General features: G+C 43.8%; 1 protein-coding gene across 2 annotated transcripts; it reads right to left on the reverse strand.

Moving 5' to 3' along the window:
• Positions 1-2,380: 2,380 nt before the first annotated feature.
• On the reverse strand, positions 2,381-27,706 carry kcnk18 (potassium channel, subfamily K, member 18). 2 transcript variants are annotated; one of them, XM_082557952.1, is made up of 3 exons: positions 27,396-27,706; positions 27,098-27,241; positions 2,381-3,936 (listed from the first exon to the last, which is right to left on the reverse strand). In XM_082557952.1, exons 1-3 carry the CDS (start codon positions 27,622-27,624, stop codon positions 3,107-3,109), a joined length of 1,203 nt encoding a protein of 400 aa, XP_082414078.1. In that variant the 5' UTR covers positions 27,625-27,706; the 3' UTR covers positions 2,381-3,106. The 2 variants fall into 2 exon arrangements, with proteins under 2 accessions (XP_082414078.1, XP_082414079.1); XM_082557953.1 differs by lacking the exons at positions 27,098-27,241; positions 27,396-27,706 and adding an exon at positions 6,521-7,148.
• Between the last annotated feature and the right edge of the window lie 155 nt (positions 27,707-27,861).

Consider the following 27,861-nt stretch of genomic DNA (forward strand, 5'->3'; position numbering starts at 1 on the left):
CTCCGTCCCACACCGTGGGTGCCGCAGTCTCCCACTGAAGGAGCTGCTCAGTGCTGTCACAGTCTGCTGCATGGGGTGGGAGATGTTGTCCATCAGGGATGACAGCTTAGCCGCCGTTCTCCTGTCACTCTCCACCTCCACTGGGTCCAGAGGGCATCCTAGAACAGAGCTGGCCCTTCGGATCACCCTGTTCAGTCTCTTCCTGTCCCCAGCAGAGATGCTGCCGCCCCAGCAGACCATGCCATAAAAGATAGCAGACAGGCAGCCCGTTTCTGTGACTAGTTGTGGGCGGCGACGTAAGCAGACACCTTAATTCATGCAAGCACGTTTTTTCGTAGCTACTGTTCACTCACATTTAGAATTGGTTAGCATCTTGCCCACAGACATGCAAACCAAACCTGCTGGTTAGCAGGTGACCTGCTCCTGATGCACAGCCATAGATCCAGCCCTGAGGTGATACACAGCCCGACACTAACTTTGTGTAACCTGCCTCTCCACTGCCAGCTGCTTCTTAGTTTATGTTGTAACTAATGAGCAAAACATGTAATAATGCATTAAACATGTAAAACACGCCAAACTGGACAAAACAGAGTTTGTTAACAAATTCGATCATGTGGAAAATGCTTTTGCTGAACACAGCACTAACTTTAGCATCATACAAGCACAGATGGTGAACGAGTCCATATTGTCAGTGTTGCTATCAGGCACAGTTTATTGAAGTGAATATTCACACATCATGAACATTCTTGACTCATTTTACAGCTCGTGAAATGTAACATTGCATCTTTATTTGTGCTGCTTAATGTTCAGGCTGTTGGAGGACTTCCTGTGATGCACTGAGCATGTTCACAACATTCATTTTTTACTAACCATGCCTGTATATGTCTCTGTAGCACACTTTGTCTACACCCTCCTGTAGTTTGTGTTTTGTCCTCTTTCTGCTTCTTTCTTCTCTTTTATTTTCTGTTTCCCTCCTTTGCTCTCTTCATGTTGAAAGACAGACTTCATCACCACCGTCCGAGTTCTTGCTCAGACGGGATTATCTAATGTTTGGGGTTCTGTCTCATTTCTAATATTATAGGGTGCTACAAAATATAGCACCTGGAGCAATAGAACAAACTGAAACCAGTCCACCCATTTTCTGGAGTTGGTCCCAGCTGTAATCAATCACAGGGCGAGCACGGAGGCAGACAACAATGCACCTTCATATTCACACCTACAGATTAACCTAGAAAACTGGCACCAGACCACGACCGCTCCACCTTACCACTGCAAAGAGATGCAAATATTTACAAAGTTTTCTGTATTGCTCATGAGCAGCCACACTACGCGCTCTGCAACATGTTCTCTAACATGTGTCCTTTATTTTTCTACGCATTTCTCTTGTTTTGTATTTTGATTGTGTTTATTTCTCCTGTTTAATATTTGTTCCTGCTCTCTATTTATATTTTATTCCATGCATGCACAGACAATCTCATTGCACATGCACAATGACAATAAAGAGCTATTCTATTCTATTCTATTCTATTCTATTCTATTCTAAGACAGTACAATAAAGTGTATGATCCTAGTATTGTGTCATTTTGTGTCCTCTTGCTGTGGTGACTGCACTCACTGGTTGCAGCCAGATTTCAGCCAAATTCAGTTAAATGTTCGTCAGCACCATGAGCCCAACACTTATCATGAGTTTATTTGAGGATTGCTGCTTCAAACAAAGTCATGAAGCAAAGATAAAACAGCTGCTCAGTACTGTGGGATATTTAAACCTGGTACAGCTAAGCTTAAATATTATAACAGTCTAAGTTTAAAGTTAATACTGCAGATTTGGTAATGTTAGAACGATGTTGTCTATACTTCTTTATTGTAAGTATAGTGGTAGGTAGAGATGTGCTGTTAAAACATTCACTAGTAACCCAGCTAGTAGTGCTAAAACTGGTTTAGTGCTTTAGGCTTGACGTGTTCTCTCGGTGCCACCTGCTGGACAAAACACGTTACTGCATGAATGTATGAATTCAGTTCTAATGAAGAAATGCTTGACAGACCATCCTAAACAAATATATATAACTTTTTAAAACTGTGTGAACATTCGGTTAAACGTGCCGAGAAAGAAAAACGTGCGTGAATGAGACAATAAAGTGCTTTAAGTGCTCAAAATGAGAAAAACACTACATAAATACTATACCTTACCATGATGCTACGTGAATCTGTTTCATTTGTTTATTTCTTCAGTATTTCAGTAAATGTGAGGATGGATGACACACTGCTGCAGACCACGGGTACAAATAAACTAACCTGTTCCTGAAGCACAGCGGGAGAAAGGATTATTTGATACCTTGCTGCTGTAAGTTTGCTCACTTACAAAGACATCAACAGTTTATCATTTGTATGGTAGTTTCATTTTAATAGAGAGAGAAGAATATCAACCAAAAATCCAGAAAAACAAACACATTGCATAAAAGTTAAATAAATAAATTGATTTGCATGTTACTGAGTGAAATATTTGAGCACCTACAGCCTCGCCGATGGTTAGCAATTTCTTTCATTCCAACCTCTCCACCAACAAGGCCAAGAGGTTCTGCCAAAAGACATCCGGACAAGACTGTAGACGTGTATAAGGCAGGTGAGAAGGTGACAACTGTTGTTGTGATTCTTCTTTTTATATGTTTGACATGCATCTCTGTTCCCTCAGCCAGAACACTGATGATGGGTGGGTCTTCCAGCAGGACAATGACCTGAAACATACCACTAAGGCAACAAAGGTATGGCTAAAAAAGAAGCTGATTAAGGTCATGGAGTGGCTTAGCCAGTCCCCAGTCCAATTCCCTAAATCCCAATCACATTAATAACTTATGTGTAGCTAATTGATGTATAAGGCAACCACAACAACATGGAAAACTTGTGATTCACTGTCTCTACGTAGAAACAAATGTTTAGCCTCATTATTACAGCTGTGAAAATGTAAACCTCCTTCAGCGCGCAATCGTGAAGGGCACATGCAACTTTTTCCTTTACTCATGCTTGTAAGAAAAAAGGCATGCAACTCCTACTGGCTCCTGATATGGGCCTGTTTCAAAGCCAAGAGTGAGGCAGAGACTCTCTCGGTGACCTAATCCTTTTTGCTGTTCTTAAAGGTTTCCACGTTTCCTCTGCTGATGAACTTGACACATTGGCGGTAACAGCTTACAATTCGTGTTTGGCTCAATTTAAAAGCCATGGACATGATAGCCATGCCGACAATGATGAACAGCGAGGTAAGCATGAAGAACTTGGGGTGCTTGGGTATAATATCACCAAAACCAATGGTAGTGAGGGTGATGAAGCAAAAGTAATAGGGATCAAAGTGTTTAAAATCAAGTTCCCATATTGGCAGAATCAAGCCGCCAAAGCAAATGTAGGCAAAGACGATGAAAAGAATGAGCACGAAGGGGACATTCAGTGTTTCCATTTCATCTCCTAATCCTGTGAAATCCCACAAGGCATATCCTTTGGGTGGTGGTGGCAGACGATCAAGCTCTGGGCAGGACAGCGTCCTGAGCAGTGGACCCTCCCTCAGTAAATTCTCTCTGGCAAGAATCTTTTCAAAAATCTCTTTGTTGTTTTGAAGCTGGATGGACTTGTGCCGTACATCTGCCTGGCTGCGGAGCACCTGTCGGATGTCGAGGGGCTCGCGGATCACAACGTCACGGCTGAAGACAAAAGTACCATCCTCCAGGACCTGGCGGCTCGAGTCTCTCTCCTCAGTCTTCCATGGAGACCAGGTGCGGGAGAAGAGGTTTTTGGAAAGGGTGTGAGCATGGATGTAGGCTCTAGACATCACCATAGCAAGGAAGTCTCCAACATCGAGGATGACCAGAAGCATAAGAGGGATGCCCACCATGGCATAGAAGACACACGCCACCTTACCAGGCAGGGTGACGGGATAGATCTCCCCATAACCTGAAACAACAGACATTTTAAAGCTGTAATTAAACTGTTAATTATAGGACTGGCTTTTGGTAACGTTTGTGTAGGAAAAATGACCCTTCTAGACAACGTTCTTGTTATACTTGAAAACAGCACAGCTCCTGTGATCACCATGAAAACCTGCGCTGGGAAAAAGCATCAAAGCTCCTGATCAACAAACTCTGACATGAAGAAACTTTGTAGCTGCTCCATCCACCACTGTGTGTTTTACACATGTGCAGTGACCAACAACATGCAGATGAACTGTTAGCTTAGTCTGAAGCATGTTTTAATTATACAGCTTGATGAAGGCTGACGTACATGGGGTCTACAGGGGCACCAGATGTACTAGTCTGTGCTTATTTCAAGGTTTTCATAACATTTTCACATTGAAAGTGAAATCATATAAAATACTGTCTTACTTAAATTGCAGTAACATTTAAAAATATGAACATAAAAGTTTTTTCACAAGCCAGTAAAAATGTACATCATAACATCTTGTTTTTAACAGACACTTTGCATCAAAGCACACACTTCACACTCATTCACACTCAAACACTCAGAGTAAAGATTCATTTTTATTGCATATTTATCTGATTTTATTTGACTTTGACTCTACTTGAGAGTATTTATATATTTTTGCATTTAAGAAAATGTTTTCTTTAAAAAATAACATTTAATATGGTAAGTAAATGCAAAAGGTTTCTTTTTTTGTTTTTGACAAATGAAATGGACGAAGCAAAAAACACTGAAATTTCTCAAATGGAAACCAATGAGCACCTGTGTTCTTCCTCTTTTGGATATTTATTATTGCTCCTGAATAAGACAAAAGTGTTTATGTCTGATTACTCAATTAATGATGGAAAATAGATGAATCAATTACTAAAAAAATCAATAGCTGCTGGCCTAATAACAACCTATAATTGAATGTTGAGAGCAATATAAATACATAGTGAGTAAAAAAGTTAATTGAAGAAGAAACACTCAATGCATCACAGGAATTCCCAGCAGTAACTAAGGGAGGATTCAGGGTCACCTGGTCCAGCCCTAACTATATGCTTTAGCAAAAAGGAAAGTTTGAGCCTAATCTTGAAAGTAGAGATAGTGTCTGTCTCCTGAATCCAAACTGGAAGCTGGTTCCACAGAAGAGGGGCCTGAAAACTGAAGGCTCTGCCTCCCATTCTACTTTTAAATACTCTAGGAACAACAAGTAGGCCTGCAGAGCGAGAGCGAAGTGCTCTAATAGGGTGATATGGTACTACAAGGTCATTAAGAGAAGATGGGGCCTGATTATTTAAGACCTTGTATGTGAGGAGCAGGATTTTGAATTCTGGATTTAACAGGAAGCCAAAGCGGGAGAAATCTGCTCTCTCTTTCTAGTCCCTGTCAGGACTCTTGCTGCAGCATTTTGGATTAGCTGAAGGCTTTTCAGGGAGTTTTTAGGACTTCCTGATAATAATGAATTACAGTCGTCCAGCCTGGAAGTAATAAATGCATGAACTAGTTTTTCAGCGTCACTCTGAGACAGGATATTTCTAACTTTAGAGATGTTGCACAAATGGAAGAAAGCAGTCTTACATATTTGTTTAATATGTGCGTTGAAGATCAACAAGACAAGGTTTTTAGAATATCAACAAATTAAATCCATAGTAAAAAAGAAATTTAACCTCAGTCAAGTTGAATTACAAACACCACTAAGTGCGGCACATTTTCTTACTCTTAAATCCCCCAAATTATTATCTAAAATATACAGAACACTTTCTAAATTAGATGAATCAATATCCCTTCCTACTGCAAAGTGGGAAGCAGATTTATCAGTCAACCTAGACCAAAACTTCTGGTCTCAGATTTGCTTAAAAACTTTTAAATTAATTAAAAATCCCAGTCTGCAATTAATACAATACAAAATACTTCATAGAGTGCACTATACAGGTCATCGGATGTTCAAGATGGGCTTTACATCTTCCAACAACTGCTCACACTGTCAAGGCAATACACCAGACAATTACATCCACGCTCTTTGGTTCTGTCCACCAGTGCAAAAGTTTTGGTGCGAGATATGTGAAGACTTATCAAAGTGTCTGAAATGTAACATTCCAACCTCCCCCTTAGTGTGTTTGTTGGGCAGCTTAGATAATGTCACTTCAGAAAAGAATATAGCCCATATGGTTTTCACTGCCCTATGCATAGCCAAGAAAACAGTCCTCATGAACTGGAAAAATAAAAATAATCTTAATTCTAACCAATATAGAAATTATCTATTAGATTACATTAGTCTTGACACAGCCTCTGCCACCACATCAGATCAATTGCTCTGGGCCCCTTTTATCAGCTCCATCACCTAGTGGGGGTGGGGGGTCATAGTTTGGTCCCGCCTTCACTGTTGTGATTGGTGAGGGGGTAGGGACAGGCTTAGGGCGTCGGGGGGTTCCCCGGAGGCATCTTCCTTGGGGGGCTCAACCCGGGGTAGCGGTCACGTCCGGTTGAGGGCTCTGTTGGCTCTCAGGTGACTGTTTCCTCGCGGCTGCGTGCAGCGGGGCTAGGGGAGGGTCTGTGCTGACGGACGCGGGTTACTGACCTGGCAACCTGGCTGCCCCTGGGTGGGTCCGGGATGGGCGTGAGGTTCTGGGGGCGCTCCGTCTCTGGGCTGGGGCCCGGGCCGGGCCTCGGGGGCTCGGGTCCTGGTTGGTGTGTTGCCGGGGTTGTGGGCGGGTGGGTGCATGGGGGCCCAGCCCTGGAGCAGGGTGCCGCCGGTGCATCGAGCCGCCTGGGGGGCTCTTCAACTGGTGGGGGGGATGGTCACATCTTGCAGGAGCTTTCTTCTCTTCAGGAACTCTCTGCAGGAGGGGGAGATACAGGAGAGGTGGAGGAAGATCTCAGCCTGGGCGTTTACCGTCTTATGTAGTCTGGAAGATGTGTGGTTGGTGGGGTGGGTGCAGTTTTCTCTGTGGTGGGGTTGGGTGGACTGTCCAGGGCTCTGTGGAGCCGGGGGGCGCTACTGCACTGGGCCCCGGTCTGATGGGCCTGGGCCCCCCTTCCCTGGCGGGTCGCGGAGGGTGGGAGTGCCTACTGGGGTCAGCGGGGGAGCTGGCCCCAGGGAGGGGTTACCTGCCCCTCCCTTCCTTCCCTCCCCATCTCCAGCTGCCTCCCTCTTCCCGCTCCTCCACAACCACCCACACATGCAGGGCCTTGGAGTGGGGGTATGTCACCAGGATGCAGGGGAGGCCACCCCCCCTCCCCCCCCTGTCCCCTTCTGGCTGCCTCTGCCTCAATTTTATCCCACAACTTAGACATTCACATTATTCACACTCTCATTACACATACATATAGGATCTTGGGGGTGGGCACAATCACGGAGTCCAAATCACCATCAGGGTGTATACCTCACCCCTGACGTCGTTGCCCACCTCTCAATTTTAAATACACTTAGTCATTGAGGGCTAGCAGGAGGGACTATGCGCTTACCTGCTGCTCCTTGGCAGGTAGCTCCATGCCCTCCTGGGTTTTAATTGCACCTTAGAACACATATGCATCAACACTACAATGAGCGGGTGGAGGGAGGTTTGGAGTCTTCTCCCACCCCCATTCTCTGCGGCCTGCTGGAGCGGGAGGGCTAATAGGAGGAGTTGGCCGTCCGACTGCGGTCTGGGGTGTGGAGCCTCCCTGCTGCTGCGGAGTCGGGGTGGTCTGCCTCTCCCCACCGCAGGGAAAAGGGTAACACCACCTGGGTCTGGGTGCAATTCCCCCCTCCAGGGGCAAGGGTACCTAGACCCGGTTTGTAGAGTACGCTTGGGGAGTGTGATTGTGTGTACAGCGTCTCTTTATGTCTGTCTCCACGTTGGTTGAGTGTGGAGTGAGTGCATATGAGAGCATGAGGGTGGGAATGGATGTTTGTGTCTGTGTGTGCCTGTATGTCTGTGTCTATATGTCAGGTTGGGTATCAGGCGCCACCTCTCTGGGGACACCTCAGGCCCTCCAAGGTTTGGAGGCCTATCTCCACCCACCACCACTTCCCCTGCCGGTGGCGGACTCCCTCAGGTGTCGGTGTGTTGGTGGTTCTTTGTGTCTGGGGGTGGGCGTCCGGGTACACACCGGCTCACTCCTTGGCGGCCGCTTGTCGGGGCCTGGGGCCTGGGGCTCGCTCGGGCCCCTTTGGAGGTGGGGTGCCCCCGGCCTCTCGGCCTAGGGCTCGGTCACTCAGGCGCAGCTGGGGGCCGGCGGAGCTCACGGGCGCGTCACTGCAACTCCCCCTGACTTCTGCTCCGCGGCTGCTGGGCGAGCCCTCATCTGGGACTCTCCTCAGCTCTTACTGGGACAGTGGCGCGGCTGCCCCTCTGTTGGTCTTCCTTGGTCTCTTGTGTTCTGGGGGCCTCTGGATGTCTGGAGTTTTGATCTCCTCCATACCCGCTTCACACCCTGGAGGACGGGGCTGTGGCCCCCCCACACTCCCTAGCAGATCATTACATGGAGAAACCTTTGGAATGCAAGCATGCTGATCCACACAGGTATGCACACATGGGTATTCACAGACGCGGACTAAAGCTTTCTTGGCTGCTGCCTCAAAGCACACTGTGCGCTGTCTATCTTGCGTGCTGCACAATATCGTTTATTATTTAGTAAATATTGATATCTATGACTAGCTAGTTTATTGTGATGGTGCTTTGTTTTCTCTATTATTATGTTGCTCTTTGTTGTTTGCTGTCTCCTCTGTTTGTTTGTTTGTTTGTTTGTTTGTTTGTTTTTTCTCCATACAGGTGACCCAGGAGTTTTTTTTTTTTTGTTTTTTTTTTGTCTCTCTTCCCCCCCCTTCTCACCGTCTCTTCTCCCCTTTGGTTTTCTTTCTTTCTCTCTCCCCCTCTCTCTCATTCATTCCCCCTGTCCTATTTATTAAAAAAAAAAAAAAAAAAAAAAAGACAAAGGATGAACTGAAGCTCTGCCATCACGTAATGTCGCATACTGCTGTTTCTGATGTCATTTAAAAAAAAAAAAAAAAAAAAAAAAATGTGCGTTGAAGGACATGTCCTGGTCAAAAATGACTCCAAGGTTCCTCACAGCGTTACTGGAGGCCAAGGTAATGCCATCCAGAGTAAGAATCTGCTTAGATACCATATTTCTAAGCTTTTCAGGGCCGAGTACAATAACCTCAGTTTGATCTGAATTAAGAAGCAGAAAGTTAGCGGCCATCCAGGTCTTTATGCCTTTAAGACATTCCTGCAGTTTAACTCATTGGTGTGTGTTATCTGGCTTCATGGACAGATAGAGCTGGGTGTCATCTGCATAGCAGTGTAAATGTATGCTATGTCTTCTAATGATACTGCCTAAGGGAAGCATGTATAATGTAAACAGAATTGGTCCTAGCACTGAACCCTGTGGAACTCCATAATTAACCTCAGTGTGTGAAGAGGACTCTCCATTTACATGCACAAACTGGAGTCTATTATGCTTATCTCTTCAACACCAGATAGTGGGAGGTATCTCTCAGGGAGGAAGTGAAGTTTTTGTCCTTAAAAGCTGATGTGCAGGAAAGAGGAAAAATGGGAAAGGATAAGGATTTGAGAAGTTTGACAAAGAGCAAACTGTGATTGTTAGACAACAGGATACAAGGAAGGAAAAGTGGTGAACCTGCTGTAGTCATGGCTAGCTGAGGACGGCAGAAGCAGAATGAACACACACCACCTACAACAATGATCGTTGAGGTAGACCATGTGTACTCTTTCATGGAAACAGTGTTCCCTAATGGCTGGCACCTTTTTCAGAAGGATATTGCACCCTACCACTAAGCAAAAAGGGTTCAGGATTGGTGTGAGAAACACAACAAGGAGTTTGAGGTGTTGACTTTGCCTCCAAATTCCTAGGATCCTGATCCAATCAAGCGCCTGTGGCATGTGCACAGCCAAGAAGTCTGATTCTCACCTTGCAACTTACAGGACTTAAGGATCTGTTACCAACATTTTTCATGTACCCGCTTTAGGCTTGCGGGTGAATGTTTCTGTAAAGGTTTCTAGTGACTGTCTTTGAAACTCAGCTCTAGTCATTTACTAGTGTCTTGGCAGTTGTTCTGGGGTCTTTCTGGGACAGATCTCACATCAGTTATTGGCATGATGCTTTCTGAAGTGACTGCTCAAACCCTTCATGACGTTTTTATACTGTGTGTAAACTGAAACATAACCCAGTGTAACATAGTTAAATAGAGTCGAAGTTAAATCCCGCTAAATGGGACATTGGCGCCACCTACTGTCGAAAAAGTCACCCTGCAATATTCACAAAGGGCAAGGGATTCTGGGTAATCCTCAGAATAATGGAGGATTCCTGCGAGGTAAGGAATGTGCAAATGTCGTGGGGAGGAAAAATCATATCGCAGGCTGTTAAAGTAATACAGTCTGACCCGATTATTTTTGTTGTTTATACATCATTTGTTGCGGGTCATTTCTCCAGTCTTTATGTTGAACTGAGTGCACGTTTATGTGAGATTTCTTTATTGTGAGGAGAGGAAACAAAATGGGAGCATAGTTAGCTAACTCTGTTGTTGTTGAGAATTTACATTGTTCCATGTACAGCTTTAAAATATATTTCTATATTCCTTTCATTTGGGAAATTTAACATGCAATGTTAATGGTGTTGAAGTTTTTCTATTTTGGTTGTATAAATTTACCACTATACGATCACACTGCAAGTGGAAATGTAATCCTCAGAATAATGGAGGATTCCTGCGAGACCAGAGAAGACACTACACAGAGGTCACATTGGTGCCGTGACTCGTTCGTGACGCTGCTGAATCGGGCTGGTGTCTTCTCATCACAGCATCATCGTGGAGCATCAGCTGCCTTATTGTTTAGTCTGTTGGGCAACGGAATCAAACTTTGGGGACTGTTGGACATACTTTTATATTGGCTTTGTATATTGCCATATTGTATTAAGTCCACCTTAGCTCTATTAATATTCTGCTAGATATGGATCTAAGTGACTCTGATGACACCCCAAATGTGACTCCCCTTGTTGTGGGTAGGGGCAGAGGGTTCACAACTGTTCCTTTTTCACTGGGTGACTGTCGGGTGGGGCATAGAGCAGCAGATAGTTCTTGTGAGCTGGTGGCTGAGTCGCAGTCAGTACAGTGCACTAAGTCATCTACCTCAGACCCCCCAATAACTGATGTGAGTCTAGTCGACCAAATGAGCGACATTGTGCAGCAAATTGGGCAACGCCTGGCTGATAGCATTCTGTCACACCTGACTACGCCACACACTTCGAGCCCTGCATCTGCTACATATACATGTCCTGAGGTGGCGCATGAAACAACAGATCTCCCCTCCAGCCGCTCACTAGATCTCTCTCAAGTCCAGCTGGTGGCTCCACGACAGGTTAAAGACCCACCTGTGTTTCGGGGGGAGAGTTCAGACTCATTGTCTGTTGATGAGTGGCAGGAAGCCATGCAGAGTTACATAAAGAAGAGTGCCATTCTTCCAGAAAACCAAGCTGAGGAGATTTTGATGCATCTGAGAGGCAGGGCAAAAGATGTTGTGAAATTTGGTGTGAGGAATAGTGGAATTGATGTCCAGCATAATCCACAAGCTATCTACAGACTTCTGCACAAACATTTTAGTTCCACCCAGTGCTCGTCTGTGCCCCTGGCTGACTTTTATTCCACCCTGCCGAAGGACCGGGAGGATCCATATGAGTACTGGCTGAGGCTGAACAAGGCTGCTGATGTTGTTGGCAACTGTCTTAACCCTTGTATGGTGTTCGGGTCTGTGAGACCCGTGTTCAGTTTTTTTCAAAAGAAAAATTAAAGAATTAATTATTTTTTCACATGTAAATGTGTTGTGTCTTTCCACTCACTCCACTTGATTATAACTGATTTATTTATAACATTTTATATAAAAGAAAAACGAGAAGCACATTAATTCATAAATGTGATCTAACAAAGGTAAAGGGAAAAAATTAACCATGTTTGCTGTTCATATGTCTTGTAATTGGGATGAAGTAAACATCTGTTGAGTAATTTAACATAAAATTGTTTGATAGTGTTAATTTGGAAAGCCAAAACTCTAGCGGGTCCACCAGACCCATGAACACTGGCTGAGTAACAAAAATACGAACACCACACAAGGGTTAAGGAGCAGGGGAAATCTTTTGAGAACTCTGGTGTGGAGGTTGCACGCATGTTCATCAGACACTGCCCCTGCAGAGACTTGGCTCTTATTTTTAGAACCAAAACATGTGATAAATGGTCAGCTCGTGAAGTTCAGGAGGTACTGGATGAGTATCACCTGGGTAAGGGGTTCCAGTCTCCTCCACAGACGGGTAACTGTGTCTATGTGAATAAGGCAGAGGTTAGCACAAATGGTACTCCTTGTTTGGCTGACCATGAGCAGAGGCCAGCTGTGAGTCAGGATGGCTCTGCTATTGAGAGGTTGATCAGCATGCTAGAGAAGGTGCTGCTTCAAGGCCCAGGCTATGCTCGAGCTAATGCCAGGCGACAGAGTGCCCGACTGCCGAGAATACCGGGCTTAGATGACACACCATGTTCCATCTGCAGAGATAGCTCCCACTCCACACTCACGCACTGTCGGGAAAACAGATTGTGCTTCATGTGTCACCTACCTGGTCATTCGAGACGTAACTGCCCAGAGGGCAAGTGTACTCCTTCCAGTGGTCATCAGGGAAACTGAACGATCTGCGTGGAGGGGAGGACAGCGCAGATCCAGCAAGTAAGCCTCCCATCTTGGATGTGACTGATATTAATGATTATGACACTTTGTATTCCACTTACAGTGGCATTGTCCCGCCAAATAAAACACTGATTGCACAGGGCTTGCATAGGCTCTCAAACACTGATAGTTTACTCTACTCTGCAGTGACTACTAGTGGTGGACAAGTTCTTAAAGCATTAGTGGACAGTGGATCTATGGCGTGCACCATAAGTGAGACAGTTGATGAGAACCTTTCACAATCGATACCTGATATTGAGAGACGTTCAGCTGAAGACGTTGTCATTGTTGGTTGTGGGGGTCACCTCGTTACGCCTTCTGCTATGTATGATCTTACAGTGTCAATATATGGCTTTAAGGTGGTGATTCCTGTTCTGGTGGTTCCGGGCCAGGCTGATGACATGATTCTGGGCAGCAATGCGATAAAGTGGCTTATTTCACAGTTAAAAATGACTGTTGGTACCCAGGATGATGCTTTTCCTCATTTGGCAACTTTGCTGTCCTATTCTGATGACTGTGGTGGCAGAGCAATGCCTCCAAGTTTTGGCACTGCAAAGCTTAAGAGACGCGTCACCTTGCAGCCCTTGTCTGAACATTTAGTGTGGGCTAAGCTGCCTGCTCCTGATGCCTCAGCGGTGGGAAGTGCTGTCATTATTGAACCCACTCAGTCTCGATCCAAACCTGCACAGATCCTAGTGGGGCGAGTTGTCACTTCCTTGTTTGGGGATGGTTGGGTCCCTGTTAAAGTGGTGAATCCCTCCGACAAGCCCCTCACTCTCAGGAGAAATGCTAAGGTTGCTGATGTGTCCCCCTGTCTTTCTGTGCAGGACTTACCTGAACCTGTTCAAATTCGATCCAGTACACAATACACACAGAACTCGTCGCCCGCACTGAGATCAGAAGCGGAGATGTCACAGCGCTTGTGTGATTTGGGCCTGCAGGACCTGGACCTCTCGTCCTGTGAAGTTTCCCCAGAATGGAGAGATAGGCTGCTGCGACTCATTGAGCAGTATGAGTCCATCTTTTCAAGGCACAAAATGGACTGCGGTGAGGCTGCTGACTTTGTCCACAGAATCCGCCTGGTGGACGACAAGCCCTTCAGACTGCCATACAGACGGGTCCCACCATGCCATTACGAGAAGCTTCGCACTGCCCTAGATGAGATGGAGGAGTCAGGGATAATCCGTAAGTCCCAGAGTGAATTCTCATCCCCCCTTGTCTTAGTTGTTAAGCCAAATGGTGACCTGCGCATATGCAATGACTTTAGATGGTTAAATGCAAGAACAGTTAAAGATGCACATCCATTGCCTCATCAGTCAGACGCCCTCGCAGCACTTGGTGGGAATGTTTTTTTTTCTACAATGGATCTCACATCGGGGTTTTACAATGTCAGACTCCACGAGGACGACAAAAAATACACGGCATTCTCCTCCCCATTTGGCCTTCATGAATATAACAGGATGCCTCAAGGCCTGACAAATAGTCCTGCTACTTTTATGCGAATGATGATGTCCATTTTTGGTGATGAGAACTTCACAAGTTTGTTGTGTTATCTGGATGACCTTATGGTCTATGCCCCATCCGAACAGGTGGCTCTTGAACGTCTGCAGATGGTTTTCTCACGACTTTCTGCCAACAACCTGAAGCTCGCACCAAAGAAATGCCACTTTCTTCAGCGGTCTGTGAAGTTCCTGGGACACATCATATGTGGTGAGGGTGTGAAAACAGACCCAAGTAAAGTGCAGGCTATAGACAATGTGGAGGAAGCAGACCTGATGGAGTCTGACGGGGTGACACCATGTGCAAGGAAAATCAGATCCTTCCTGGGGATGGTTCTCTACTACCATCATTTTATCGAGCGGTGCTCTGCAAAAGCTAAGCCACTGTTTGATCTTGTGGCTGAACCAGCTGCGCTACGCAAGAGAGGTAGAGGCTGTAAGCCTAAATTTAAAAGGGGCCACGTGAAGCTGTCTCCGGCTGACTGGACTGATGAGTGCAGGGAAGCATTCAAGGCCCTAAAACATGAACTTGTGCATAGTGTCACATTAGCCCATCCAGATTTTACTGCGCCCTTTCTCCTTGCAGTTGATGCTTCCTTTGACGGCCTTGGAGCCGTCCTCTCACAGTTGCCCCCTGATGGTAGCATCGCCAGACCAGTGGCATTCGCCAGTAAGACCCTGTCACACTCTCAGCTAAACTATCCAGCGCATCGTTTGGAGTTTCTTGCTCTGAAATGGGCAGTCTGTGACAAGTTTAGCCATTGGCTGAAAGGGAGCCACTTCACAGTGTGGACGGACAATAACCCGCTGACATACATCTTAACCAAGCCTAGGTTAGATGCATGTGAGCAACGATGGGTTTCAAAGCTTGCAGCATACAGTTTTGAACTGAAGTATGTCCCTGGCACCAAAAATGTTGTCGCGGATGCATTGAGTAGAGAGCCATTTGTCCAGTCGTGCATAGGCCACAGGCTAGTCACTGAACCTTATGCTGCCCTATTGAACCAAATGCACGGTCTGGTGGATGGGACTGTGCAGGATATGTTTCGGTGTGCTGCAAACTGCCAGTTGGTTGTGGATCAGTCTGAGGAAGGAGCTACAAGTATCCTAGCTAACCCTCAAGGTTCTCTCTCGTCACAGGATGTTTCTGCTGCATTGGCTGCGCATGACACTGGTGGTATCAGCCATGTGAGAGGTGTGGGATCAGATATCCCTCAGGTCCCAACTATTGCCCGTCCTGCCTGTACGCCGAGAAGTGAACTCGCTAACCTGCAGGAACAAGATGAGGTTTTGGGCAGAGTTTCCTTTTATGTCCGGCGTCACAAGAGGCCCACCAGGCATGAACGTGCTAGCGAGTCCCGTGGTGTAATGAAATTACTCAGACATTGGTCCAGACTCTTGATTAAAGATGGTATGTTGTATAAGGTGAAGAAAGACAGGAACATGAACGTGACGATTTACCAGTTTGTTGTCCCAGACACTCTGAAGACTGAAGTTCTCCGAGGCATCCATGATACGGCGGGTCATCAGGGCCAAGTCCGCACCCTGTCTCTTGCAAGGCAGAGATTCTTTTGGACAGGGATGGAGCGTGACATCATCAATCATGTGAAAGGCTGTTTTCGTTGTGTGGTTGGGAAAACCCCAGAGCCGAATGACCGTGCCACACTGGACAGCATTTGTACCACTGAACCGATGGAGCTAGTCTGCATCGACTTCTGGACTGCTGAACAGACTGACAAAAAGTGCGTTGATGTTTTGGTTGTCACAGACCATTTTTCCAAATTAGCGCATGCATTCCCTTGTAAGAATCAGTCTGCCAAGCAGGTTGCTCGCCGCCTGTGGAATGACTTTTTCTGTGTGTACGGCTTTCCCAGACGTATACACTCTGATCAAGGAGCCAACTTTGAGAGTCAACTCATTAAGGAGCTCCTGGACATGGCTGGCATCCAGAAATCACACACCACTCCTTACCACCCAATGGGGAATGGTATTGTCGAGCGATACAACAGGACCTTGGGAAACATGATACGGGCTTTGCCCCCTCAATCCAAAGCCAGGTGGCCGCAAATGCTTCAGATGTTGACGTTCTGCTACAATTGCACTGAACATGAAACAACAGGTTTCGCACCTTTTTTTCTCGTATTTGGGAGAATTCCTCGTCTGCCTGTTGATGTTGTTTTCCAGCATGTTCTCCCTGATGGTGCCGTTGTTGACCACGGTGAATTTGTCGCCCATTTGAAGCGTGACCTGTCTGAGGCTGCCCGCATTGCCAGGCAGAACAGCCGTATTGCCCAGGCTCGCCAGGCGAAGAATTATGACCGCAAGGCTAAGGGTGCGCCCCTCTCAGTCGGTGACAGAGTCTTGCTTGCTAATCGTGGTGAGAGAGGAAAGAGGAAGATCGCTGACAAATGGGAATCCACAGTTTTTGAGGTGGTGTCTGTGAAACCTGACATCAATGTGTACCACATCAGAGACCCTGTGACTCTCAGGGAAAAAGTTGTTCACCGAAACCTACTACTTCCTGTGAGTTTCATTCCTGCAGGAAACGAGTGCATACCAGTGTCAACCTGCCCCTCTGTTGTGGATAGTGGACAAGGTGAACCAGAACTTCCAGGTGATGTGCAGGATGGTGAGACGAAGACGGTTCGCTGGCTCATGCAGATGGACCAAGCAAGTGACAGGGACTCTGCGGTTGGTCAACCTGCGTGTTCTCTTGGTGCGGCTTTCAGCGTCCCAACCTCTGAGGCAGAATCGACTGTGACCCCGCCTGCTGTGTGTGACCCGTTGGTTTCCCGGTTGCCCTCCCCTGCCCCCTCTATTGAATCTGTTGTGTCCTGGAGTGCCTCCTCGCAGCTTCTGGCGGGAGATGCTGCACATGTCCTTTCCCCTGATCTTGTGACTGACACACGACTGAGTACAGAGGACCGTGTAGTGCGTACACAGCCACCACCTCTTTGTACTAGATCAGGTAGACCTGTGAAACCTCCAACACGTCTCATTTGTGAGATCAATGAACAACAGGTTGATGATTCAGTGTCGACAGTTGACTCCTTGTTTTCATTTGTGCGAAATATGTTTTCAGGATAGATTACTAGCCGTTTTGCAAATGTGCTGTTACTCAGAACGTTTTGGGTAATACCTGCGTGGAGCAATGTTCACATCATGGGAGGTGTATACGGCATCTTTCATATCTGGGTTGGCAGGGGAATTGGCCGCTCTCTTGCTTGCCTTATTCCATATGGAAAGTTTTTTTTAACTGACTTGAACTATATTGTGCTCCCACGGTCACACTGTTATGTTTTATGCATTGGAAGTTTCTGTTTTTCTGTTGTCATGCCCCAATTTAGCAGGATTTAAGGGGGGTGTGTGTAACATAGTTAAATAGAGTCGAAGTTAAATCCCGCTAAATGGGACATTGGCGCCACCTACTGTCGAAAAAGTCACCCTGCAATATTCACAAAGGGCAAGGGATTCTGGGTAATCCTCAGAATAATGGAGGATTCCTGCGAGGTAAGGAATGCGCAAATGTCGTGGGGAGGAAAAATCATATCGCAGGCTGTTAAAGTAATACAGTCTGACCCGATTATTTTTGTTGTTTATACATCATTTGTTGCGGGTCATTTCTCCAGTCTTTATGTTGAACTGAGTGCACGTTTATGTGAGATTTCTTTATTGTGAGGAGAGGAAACAAAATGGGAGCATAGTTAGCTAACTCTGTTGTTGCTTTCCCGTTTAGATTTTGTGCTGATTGCCCACGACATTAAAAAGAGAGCATTCTAACCATTGCCTTTTTGTTGTGAATGCAGGTATGTGACTGTGCCACACTGTTTAGAGAATTTACATTGTTCCATGTACAGCTTTAAAATATATTTCTATATTCCTTTCATTTGGGAAATTTAACATGCAATGTTAATGGTGTTGAAGTTTTTCTATTTTGGTTGTATAAATTTACCACTATACGATCACACTGCAAGTGGAAATGTAATCCTCAGAATAATGGAGGATTCCTGCGAGATTTTGTGCTGATTGCCCACGACATTAAAAAGAGAGCATTCTAACCATTGCCTTTTTGTTGTGAATGCAGACCAGAGAAGACACTACACAGAGGTCACACCAGCTCCCTATCATAATACACTTTGATTTGACAAGCTTTGAGCTCAGCAAAGTTAAAGCACATTACTGGTTTGTGTTATGGCAGCTTTTCAGGGGGGCTAATAATTTTGACCCTGGTAATTTTTTTCCTGAAATAATTCCGGTATTGTGTGAGAATGGAAATAATTTATGTTTTTAAAAGAGAACTAGTATGTTGGTCTGTTCAAAAAAGCCCTTGAGAAATTTTTGACAAATTGCACTCTTGCTGTGAGCCTTGAACGAAGTCTTCAGCTTACAAGACAACACAGCAGACAATGTTCCTCTGAACCTCTACAACTTCTAATAAGCTTTTTTGCGGTTATGTAAAAGGCCTTCTCCTCTGGACGCGCCTCGCCTTTGGAGAGTTGTGGGCTTCCTGTAGCTGCTAAGCCATTAGCAATTAGATCTCTTTACCACTTGTGATGTGTTTGACAGTAACACTAATGTATCTACACAAGGTTCTTACACATCAAATCAGGTCAGTTCCAGCTAAGAATGGTTTACTCAGCACTTACAATATAACCATAACAAATTCATCAATAATTATTCATCATAACGATAAATTATGAATAAGGAATAGCAACAGAATCAGCTGTGGAAATCATGGAAATTTGTACATTTCTGACAGCATCCATCCATCTAGCCTTTATCCTCTGCTGATCCCACTCAGGCTGAGAGGTGCTGGAGCCTATCCCAGCTGATCACCAGTCCATCACAGGGAGACACAGACAACAGTTCACATTCACACCAATGGGCAGTTTGGAGTGAACTTAACCCCACTCACTGCCTCATAGCAGGAAGGTCCCGGTTTCAACGCCGCCATCTGGGTGGGCCCTTCCTTTGTATCTTCTCCCTGTGTCCATGCGAGTTCTGCGTGGGTTAGTTAGAGGGGTTCCTAATGTATATGTTCAGTATGTAAATTTTGAGTTAGAGCATTCAAATTTGAAATGATTGACTTATTAGAGCAATACAGTTTGACGTTAACACTCCCTTAAATATAAACATAGAAGCCAAGGAGTCAGGAGTAAACATCCTCTTTAGGTCTGTAGTTGGGCACTGGGGTGGCGGAGGAGTGGGAGCACTACAGGCAGCGATACAGTAACACTGACATGTCAGAGGGACAGAATGGAAACTACAGGTAACTGAAAACTGTGTCTGGTATCTGACATGACGACAGTAAAATACACAGTGTTAGCACTGCTATCTCACAGCAGGTTATTCCTGGGCTTAAACCTGGGTAAGGTGAAGCTCAAGATTCTGGTCACATTGGAAAAAATGCCAGGGTTGATGCTGCCTATGTCAGCCCAAGTCTTACAAAAGATATCGTTAATCTCAAGATCGTCAATTCCAGGTCAAAAAAGGCTTAAAAAATGAAAACAAAGTGGTTTGCTGAACTCGCTCACAGAGTTCGATCCATTTCTCATAATTAACATATCAAATTTTAGTTATCTTTAAAAATATTATCTATATTTCGTGAGTATATACTGACATTAACTCCTGATAATCAAAAACCAACGCAAGTCAACATCTTTAGACTCCCGTGGAAAAATGGCCAACACAAATTCACACATTTAGCCTTAGCTGAACTTGGCATGCCACTCTTATCAATCAAAGATGATCAGTTCTGGCTCTTACAAAAACAAATAACAAACAACAAACAAACAAAACTTTGCAGTAGACAAAACCCCCACATGTAGGCGTCAAACTAGAGAATCAACCAGACAGTGGGCGATATCACAGTTGTCTGTGCATGATGGACAGAGCAGCACTCTGCAGCTGACTTCTAACTGAGAGCATGCAGACATTCACATCGGGAAACATTTTTAATGTGTTCTGATGTAAAACGATGGCTGACTGACTAGTTTACCTCAGTCACGTGTGGTGGTAAACACAGCTTGATTCAATTTGGGATGTGTAGCTGCTGCATGATTGGCGGGCTGTTTCGCGTTGTCAACATGATATGTTTCGTAGCTCCCCTCCCGGACATCAAGTGCAGTAGGCTTCTGATTAGTTTTAGAAAGTGCCTTTGCAAAGTGTACCAAGAGAAGAGTCAGTGATCTTTGTGGCACTGGTCCCAAGCACACTTACAGAGCCTCAGATATCCCAACAATCCAAATCCCAGCGACCATCTGATCATTAGACATCGATAAAGAAAGACATGATTTGTTCTTGGATGTTTGCTTGTTGGACTGATTTTTTATATGTGACTGTATTAAATTAGTTGAAACTATGCTCAGTGAGTAACATAATTTCAAGTACTGACAGCACTGTAACACCTTCAAAGAAGGGGGCTTATAAATTCTGAATGTACATTTTTGGAGGTGCATGTAGTCTGTGCTGTGGAGGACATGACATTTAAAGTCTGTCAGCATCCAATACATTTGGTCATTTGACTGAAGTAACTCTCGCTCGGATGGAGGGATGCTGTGTTTGAGGAGAGGCATCATTTCCGTGAAGCCTGAACAATGCCCAGAGTCATACAATCATTAATTAACCAGGCTATCTGTTGCTGTGGTTACTAATGTTTAGAGAGGTCACTCGCTTTATGAGGAAACATCTATGCACACAATGATTATATTATAATCACTACTGCAGACAGTGACTGGGGAGAAATAACAAATCTACTATCAAATACATTCTGACCTTAGTAAACACACGAGACCCTAAAACAACGTGTTCTATACATATATATATATATATATATATATATATATATTTAAAATGTACCTTACATGGGAAGTACGTTTAGTGCCTGACAATGTCAATACTGCAATATCAGCACACAGTCATTAGCACAAAAGTGCATCAAGCCACAAGTAAGGCAGACCGCAGCAAATGAAGACTGACCAGAGAAGAGTAACAAGTCAATAATGCTCAGTATCACAGGCTTGGTTTTAAAGGCCTTATTAGTGCTGCATCACGATGCCACACTAGCAAAGGTAAACAAATTTAGAATGTGTAAAAATGTTTTCTTTAAAACAAGACAAAACACACATGTGATATTGCTATTAGAAATTACAATAAGAAGTCATTTTCTATGGTAGTTTCACCTTAAAGGAGAAAGAGAGAGAATGTCAACTAAATATCTGAGCAGCTGGGGTAGAAGGGCCTCGGTCAGGGTCATGTGCAAAGCAACCCTGGAGCTCTGTCAGAGTCACCATTGGGTTCTCTTGACCAAGGAACTCTTTGACCAAGGCGTTGGAGTTTGCCAAAATGGACCTGAATGACTCTCAGACCATAAGAAACAACATTCATTGATTCAGTGAAACAAAGACTGAACTTTTTGGCCTCTTTGGATGAATGGATGGATGGATGGATGGATGGATGGATGTATGCGTGGATGGATGGATGGATGGATGCGTGGATGGATGGATGGACAGATAGATGGATGCGTGGATGGATGGATGGACGGATGGATGCGTGGATGGATGATGGATGGACGGACGGATGGATGCGTGGATAGATGGATGGATGCGTGGATGGATGGATGGATGGACGGATGGATGGATGCGTGGATGGATGGATGGATGATGGATGGACGGATGGATGGATGCGTGGATGGATGGATGGAAGGATGGATGCGTGGATGGATGGATGGATGGACGGATGGATGGATGCGTGAATGGATGGATGGATGGATGGATGGACGAACGGATGCGTGGATGGATGGATGGATGGATGGATGGATGGATGGATAGACGGATGGATGGACGGATGGATGGATGGATGGATGGATGCGTGGATGGATGGATGGATGGATGGATGGACGGATGCGTGGATGGATGGATGGATGCGTGGATGGATGGATGGATGGATGGATGGATGCGTGGATGGATGGATGGATGATGGATGGACGGATGGATGGATGCGTGGATGGATGCGTGGATGGATGGATGGATGGAAGGATGGATGCGTGGATGGATGGATGGATGGATGGACGGATGCGTGAATGGATGGATGGATGGATGGACGAACGGATGCGTGGATGGATGGATGGATGGATGGATGGACGGATGGATAGATGGATGGATGGACGGATGGATGGATGGATGGATGCGTGGATGGATGGATGCGTGGATGGATGGATGGATGGACGGACGGATGCGTGGATGGATGGATGGATGGATGGACGGATGGATGGATAAACGGATGGATGCGTGGATGGATGGTCTGGATTGGGAGGGAGACTGGATGAAACTCACCACATGTGTCCCCCTGTGGTAAACTGAGTTTTTGGACATGAGTTCGACAGACACAGCTGTCTAGATATGATCCCATAGCTGACAGTGCATGTCAGAGCACAGACAAAGCCATGATGTGCAAAGAATTGTCTGTAGAGCTCTGACACAGAAAATTCCAGGCCAAGCTGAACAATCCAGGTAGAACAACCTTAGCTAGGGAGGAGAACCTGGCGGTCACTCCGACAGAGCTTCAGTATTGCTCTGTAGAGAGAAGAAAACTTTCCAGAAATTCTCTGGTCTGATGAAACAAATATTGTATTCTTTGGACTGAATGCCAGGCATCATGGCTAGAGGAAACCGGGCACTGCTCATCACCTCCCCAATAAGCAAAGTGATGGCACCATCATGCTATGGGAAGGAACTGGGAGACCAACATGTAGCCACACATCTGAAAGCATATTGATTTGCTCTCCTGATATTTAGACTGTAGTATTGATATTTTAACCTTTCTTTGAATGCAGCAGTGTGTAGAGACAACCTTGAGGATAACGTGCTCCAGAGTGATTTGGACCTGGGAGTAAAGTTTCATCTTGCAGTTATTTTAAAGCTACCTAACAACTCCTGTGTTGGCTATCTTGGGTCTGCGTCTTTGCTTAGTGCCATTATTTACTGACAGAACATCAGCAAAAGTTGTAACCATGAATGGCATCAGCAATTTGCCTGTTTTAGAGAGTTTAGAAAGTGTGTGTTTTCCTATGAAGCATCATTTTTGAATAACAATACAAACTAGAAAAAATTTGCGTTTCCTGCGAAAATGCTGTGTGGATGCCGTAACGCTGAAGCTGTCTGCTGAAAATAGCTGAAAAAGATTAAAAGTTGCAAAAAGTGTATGGCGGTAAAGAAACTGAAAATTATGCTGAAAAAAGGTGAAGAAGCAGTAATTTTTGCTGAAAGGTGGTGAAAAGTCAAAAGCTCTACTGAAAAGGGGTAAAGAAGCTGAAATTTGTACTGAAAAGAGGTGAAAAGAAATTGTGCCATGAGCAGGATTCAAACCTGGCCCTACTGGTCTCAAGGTGGCTACTCAACTCACTGAGCCAAAGTCATTATCAAAACCAAAAAGATGGAGAGACTGACAATTGTGCTGAAATGAGCAGAAGATGCTGAGAATTGCGCTGATAAGAGGTGAAAAGACTGAAAATTCTGCTTAAGAGAGGTCAATCAGCAGAATTTCTGCAGAAAAAAGGTAAAGATGCAAAACGTTGTGCTGAAAAGAGGTGAATCAGCAGAATTTCTGCTGAAAATAGTTTTTTTTCTGAAAACAACAAAAAGAAAAGCTGGGATTTGTGCTGAAAAGGGGTGAAAAAACTGAAAATTTTGCTGAAAAGGGGTGAAGAAGCTAAAATATGTGTTGAAAAGACTTAAAATTTTTTAACTGTTAACTGAAAAAATTGTTGCCATAAGCGAGAGTTGAACCCGGGCCTCTCGCTCTGAGAATGGCTGCTCATCTCACTGAGCTAAAAAACAGCTCAACCCGGCAAGCAAAATTAGTGACCACATTGATAATGTGTTCCATTCATTTCAATGGTCAAAAGTCATAGCACACATTAGCAGAAATAGCAGAATTTTTTAAAGTTTGAACATAGTATTTGTACTAAAACATAGTCTTTCTTCTAAATCATAATATTTGAACTAATTGATATTATTTCTGCCAAATCACAGGATTTCTGGTAAATCACAGTGTTTGTGCCAAATCACAGCATTTGTACGAAATCATAGCATTTGCGACAAATCATAGTATTTAGCTAAATCTGTGCTAAAACATAGTATTTCTGCTAAAACTTAGTATTTATACTAAATAATATTTTTTCTGCCAAATGTCCATGTGCTGAAACATAGAAAATTCTGCCAAATCATAATATTTGAACCAAATCATACAATTTGTGCTAAAACATTATTTATGATTTAGCAGAAACACTGGGACTTGGTAGAAATACTATGATTTACATGCAATACATTGACTTAGGAGAAATACTATAATCAAGCAAAAAGTACTACAGCATAGCAGAAATTCTATCATTGAGCAAAATTACTAAGATTTGGCAGAAATACTATGTTTTTTGATTTGATTTGATTTGATATACCTTTATTAGTCCCACAAGGGGAAATTTCATAAGGCTGCTGACCTACTGCACGCAATGGCGGCGCCATCTTACCCTCCGACCATAGATACATTACAGAAAACATCACATGGGGAAGACAGGTCAGAGAGGTATAACAATGGAAAATGCACCACATGAGGAAAGATAAGGAGAAAAAACTCCCCCCAGACTGAGCTCCAACAGGGAGATCAGTTTGAGAACATATCCTATGATTTGGCTCAAATACTATGACTTAGCAGTAATACTATGTTTTGGTACAAATGCTATGCTTTGGCTCAAATACTAGGATTCGGCAGACACTATGATTTAGCAGAAATAATATGATTTGGCAGAAATACTAAACTTTGGCACAAATACTATAATTGAGTACAAGTACTATAAGATAACAGAAATATCATGATTTAGCAGAAATACTATGTTTTTGCAGAAACACTGTAATCTCGCTCAAATACTATGAAATAACAGTAATACTATGATTTGGCAGAAATACTACATTTTAGTACAAATACTATGACAAAGCAGAAGTACTATGATTTAGTAGTAATATAATAACATAACAGTCATACTTCGATTTTGCAGACATGCTGTGTTTTTGCACAAATACTATGATTTGGCACAAATGCTATGATTTAGCAGAAATACTATGATTGGGTACAAATACTGTGATTTAGCAATAATACTGCGTTTTAGCATAACTACTGAGATTTGATTGAAATACTATGATTTAGAGAAATACTATGACTTTGTACAAATACGATGCTTTGGCACAAATACCATGATTTGGTTCGAATACTATGATTTGAAACAAATACTATGATTTGGCAGAAATACTATGCCTTAGTAGTAATACTATAACATAACAGATATTGGTTGTGCAGACATTCTATGTTTTTACACAAATACTATAATATGGCAGAAATACTATGTTTTAGCACAAATACCATGATTTGGTATAAATACTATGATTTGACAAATATACTATATTCAGCACATATACTACAACATAACAGAAATTTTACGACTTAGTACTAATACTATAACATAACAGAAAAATATTATTTGCCACAAGTACTGTGATTTAGTACAAATACTACGAATTGGCAGAATCAGAATCAGAATCAGAAAGGGTTTTATTGCCAAATGTTGAGCAGGTTTACAACATTAGGAAATTGCTGCGGTGCTTCAGTGCAAACATAATGTCATAAATTGCGCTTAAATAGACATGAAAATAAAAATAAGAATAAGAATTAAAAGTGCTACGTAGAAAGATATATACATGAGTGCAGGTGGTGATCAGTGCCAAAACATGGCTATGATTTGGTAAAAATACTATGATTTGGCACATATACTATATTCAGCAGATACACTATGACATAACAGAAATTCTACGACTTAGTAGTAATACTATAACATAACATAACAGAAATATTAAGTGGGCACAAATACTATCATTTGGCAAAAATACCATGATTTGGCACAAATACAATGATATGACAGAAATACTATGATTGGGTACAAATACTATGTATTTGTATACTATGAAAGTATGAGGAGGTCGTTAAGTTTCAAAGACAAGCAAGTTTTAGCAGAATTGTGGAAGTTTTCCATTCATTTCAATGGGACAAAAAAAGGAAAAAAGTGTAATATTTTAAAAAGTATAATAGTAATAAACACCAAAAGTCATAGCACCCATCTCCAGAAAAACCAGAACAGTTTAGAGTTTGAACGGTGAAAATCGGCTGAAAACTGAGGAAGTAGCTAAGTGCCAAAAAACGTACGGAAGCAACTAGATTATAGTGGAATAAAGAATAAAGAGAAACAGGAACTCAATAGTGTGGATGCCTGTGAGGCATCCACACAACTAGATGTGAAGTGGTGCTTTTTTCAAAATAAGCTATCACCCAGTACATAGCACAAGCTAAACTTCCTCACAGACACTTTAAACAGTCAGTCAGTCCCCTTTTTAGGAGACGAATCACCTAAATGTCTGAATGCAAAGCCACATTTGGAGTATTACAACCTGCGCCCTCACAGTCAGGCAATAATTTCACAGTCCTGCCTTTGATACAACAGGACACTTGATTGTCTGTGTAAATATGACTTTTTGCCCAGCTAAATAATCCACAGTTATATATGTTGCTGTGGTTTACTGTATATCTTGACGGCTCTGTCTTATGAAACCTCATATTTGAAAAACTTACATACATTTGAACGGTTTCATATTGAAGGCTACACCCAATATGAAAATATTGGGTGTAGCCTCAGATATTTTTGTTGGTTTTGTGCCACTTCAGTTGAGTTTTAGCTGATTATTCTTCTGGTAGTAGCAAGACTGACATATGTTAGAGTTTTACTCTTTGACAAGAAGACGGAATACTTTATATCTTTGACCCACTCTCTTCTTCGGATTTGCATAAAACTTAAATAAAAAAGCACATAATCGTTTAGTGATTAGTACGGCATCATAACGGACTTACCAACAGTTGTGAAAACAGTGCAACAGAAGAACATAGAGCCGAAAAAATCCCATCTATCAGGTCTCTGGAACCATATGGGCTGGAACTCGTTCTGCATTTTCTCCGTCACTCCCTCCACTATTTGTTCAGTGGCGGTGCTATTAGCTGAGAAAGAGAGACGAGAAAATCCCAGTGCAGAGCAAATCAGTGATGCTACTGATACAATGATAATATAAAGTCTGTTTAATTACCAAACCCATAATTAAGTTCATCAAAGACACGTTTGATCTGCTACAAACAGAGTTTTGTGAGCGCTCACCGGTGAGGCTTTGTACGGTCTCTACCATTCGGCACAGAAACTTGTGGTACTCCTCCTGGACAGCGGACGGTGTGTTTCCCTCGATGTGTTGGAAAATAAGCGCACCCAGCGCTGCGTATGCCACCAAAGAGGAGCACAGCAAAAGGTGCGGAACGAACCTCCAAAAGCGCGCCGCGCACTTCTTGGACTCATTCTTTACACTTATTGTTCTCTTCGCTTTCACTGACATCTTCGTCCCCGCAGCGCCTGCAGTCCGTGAGGAGAGCGCCTGTAGTTCCGTTAACTGCTGACTGCGTCGGTCTGTCTCTCTTCTGCCAAGTGCAGAGAACCGCGAGTCCGTCGCGGGGCCGCGCACAGCCAAAGCGGAAATGATTTGACTTTAATTAGTGCACGTGGTTAAAAATAAATAAATAAAAAGTTACGCCCTTGATGATCTTCAGTTGAACTTTTCCGAACAAGTTTCTGT

Source organism: Aulonocara stuartgranti (genome assembly GCF_965226115.1).
Source record: "Aulonocara stuartgranti genome assembly, chromosome: 13".
Classification (NCBI taxonomy): Eukaryota; Metazoa; Chordata; class Actinopteri; order Cichliformes; family Cichlidae; genus Aulonocara; species Aulonocara stuartgranti.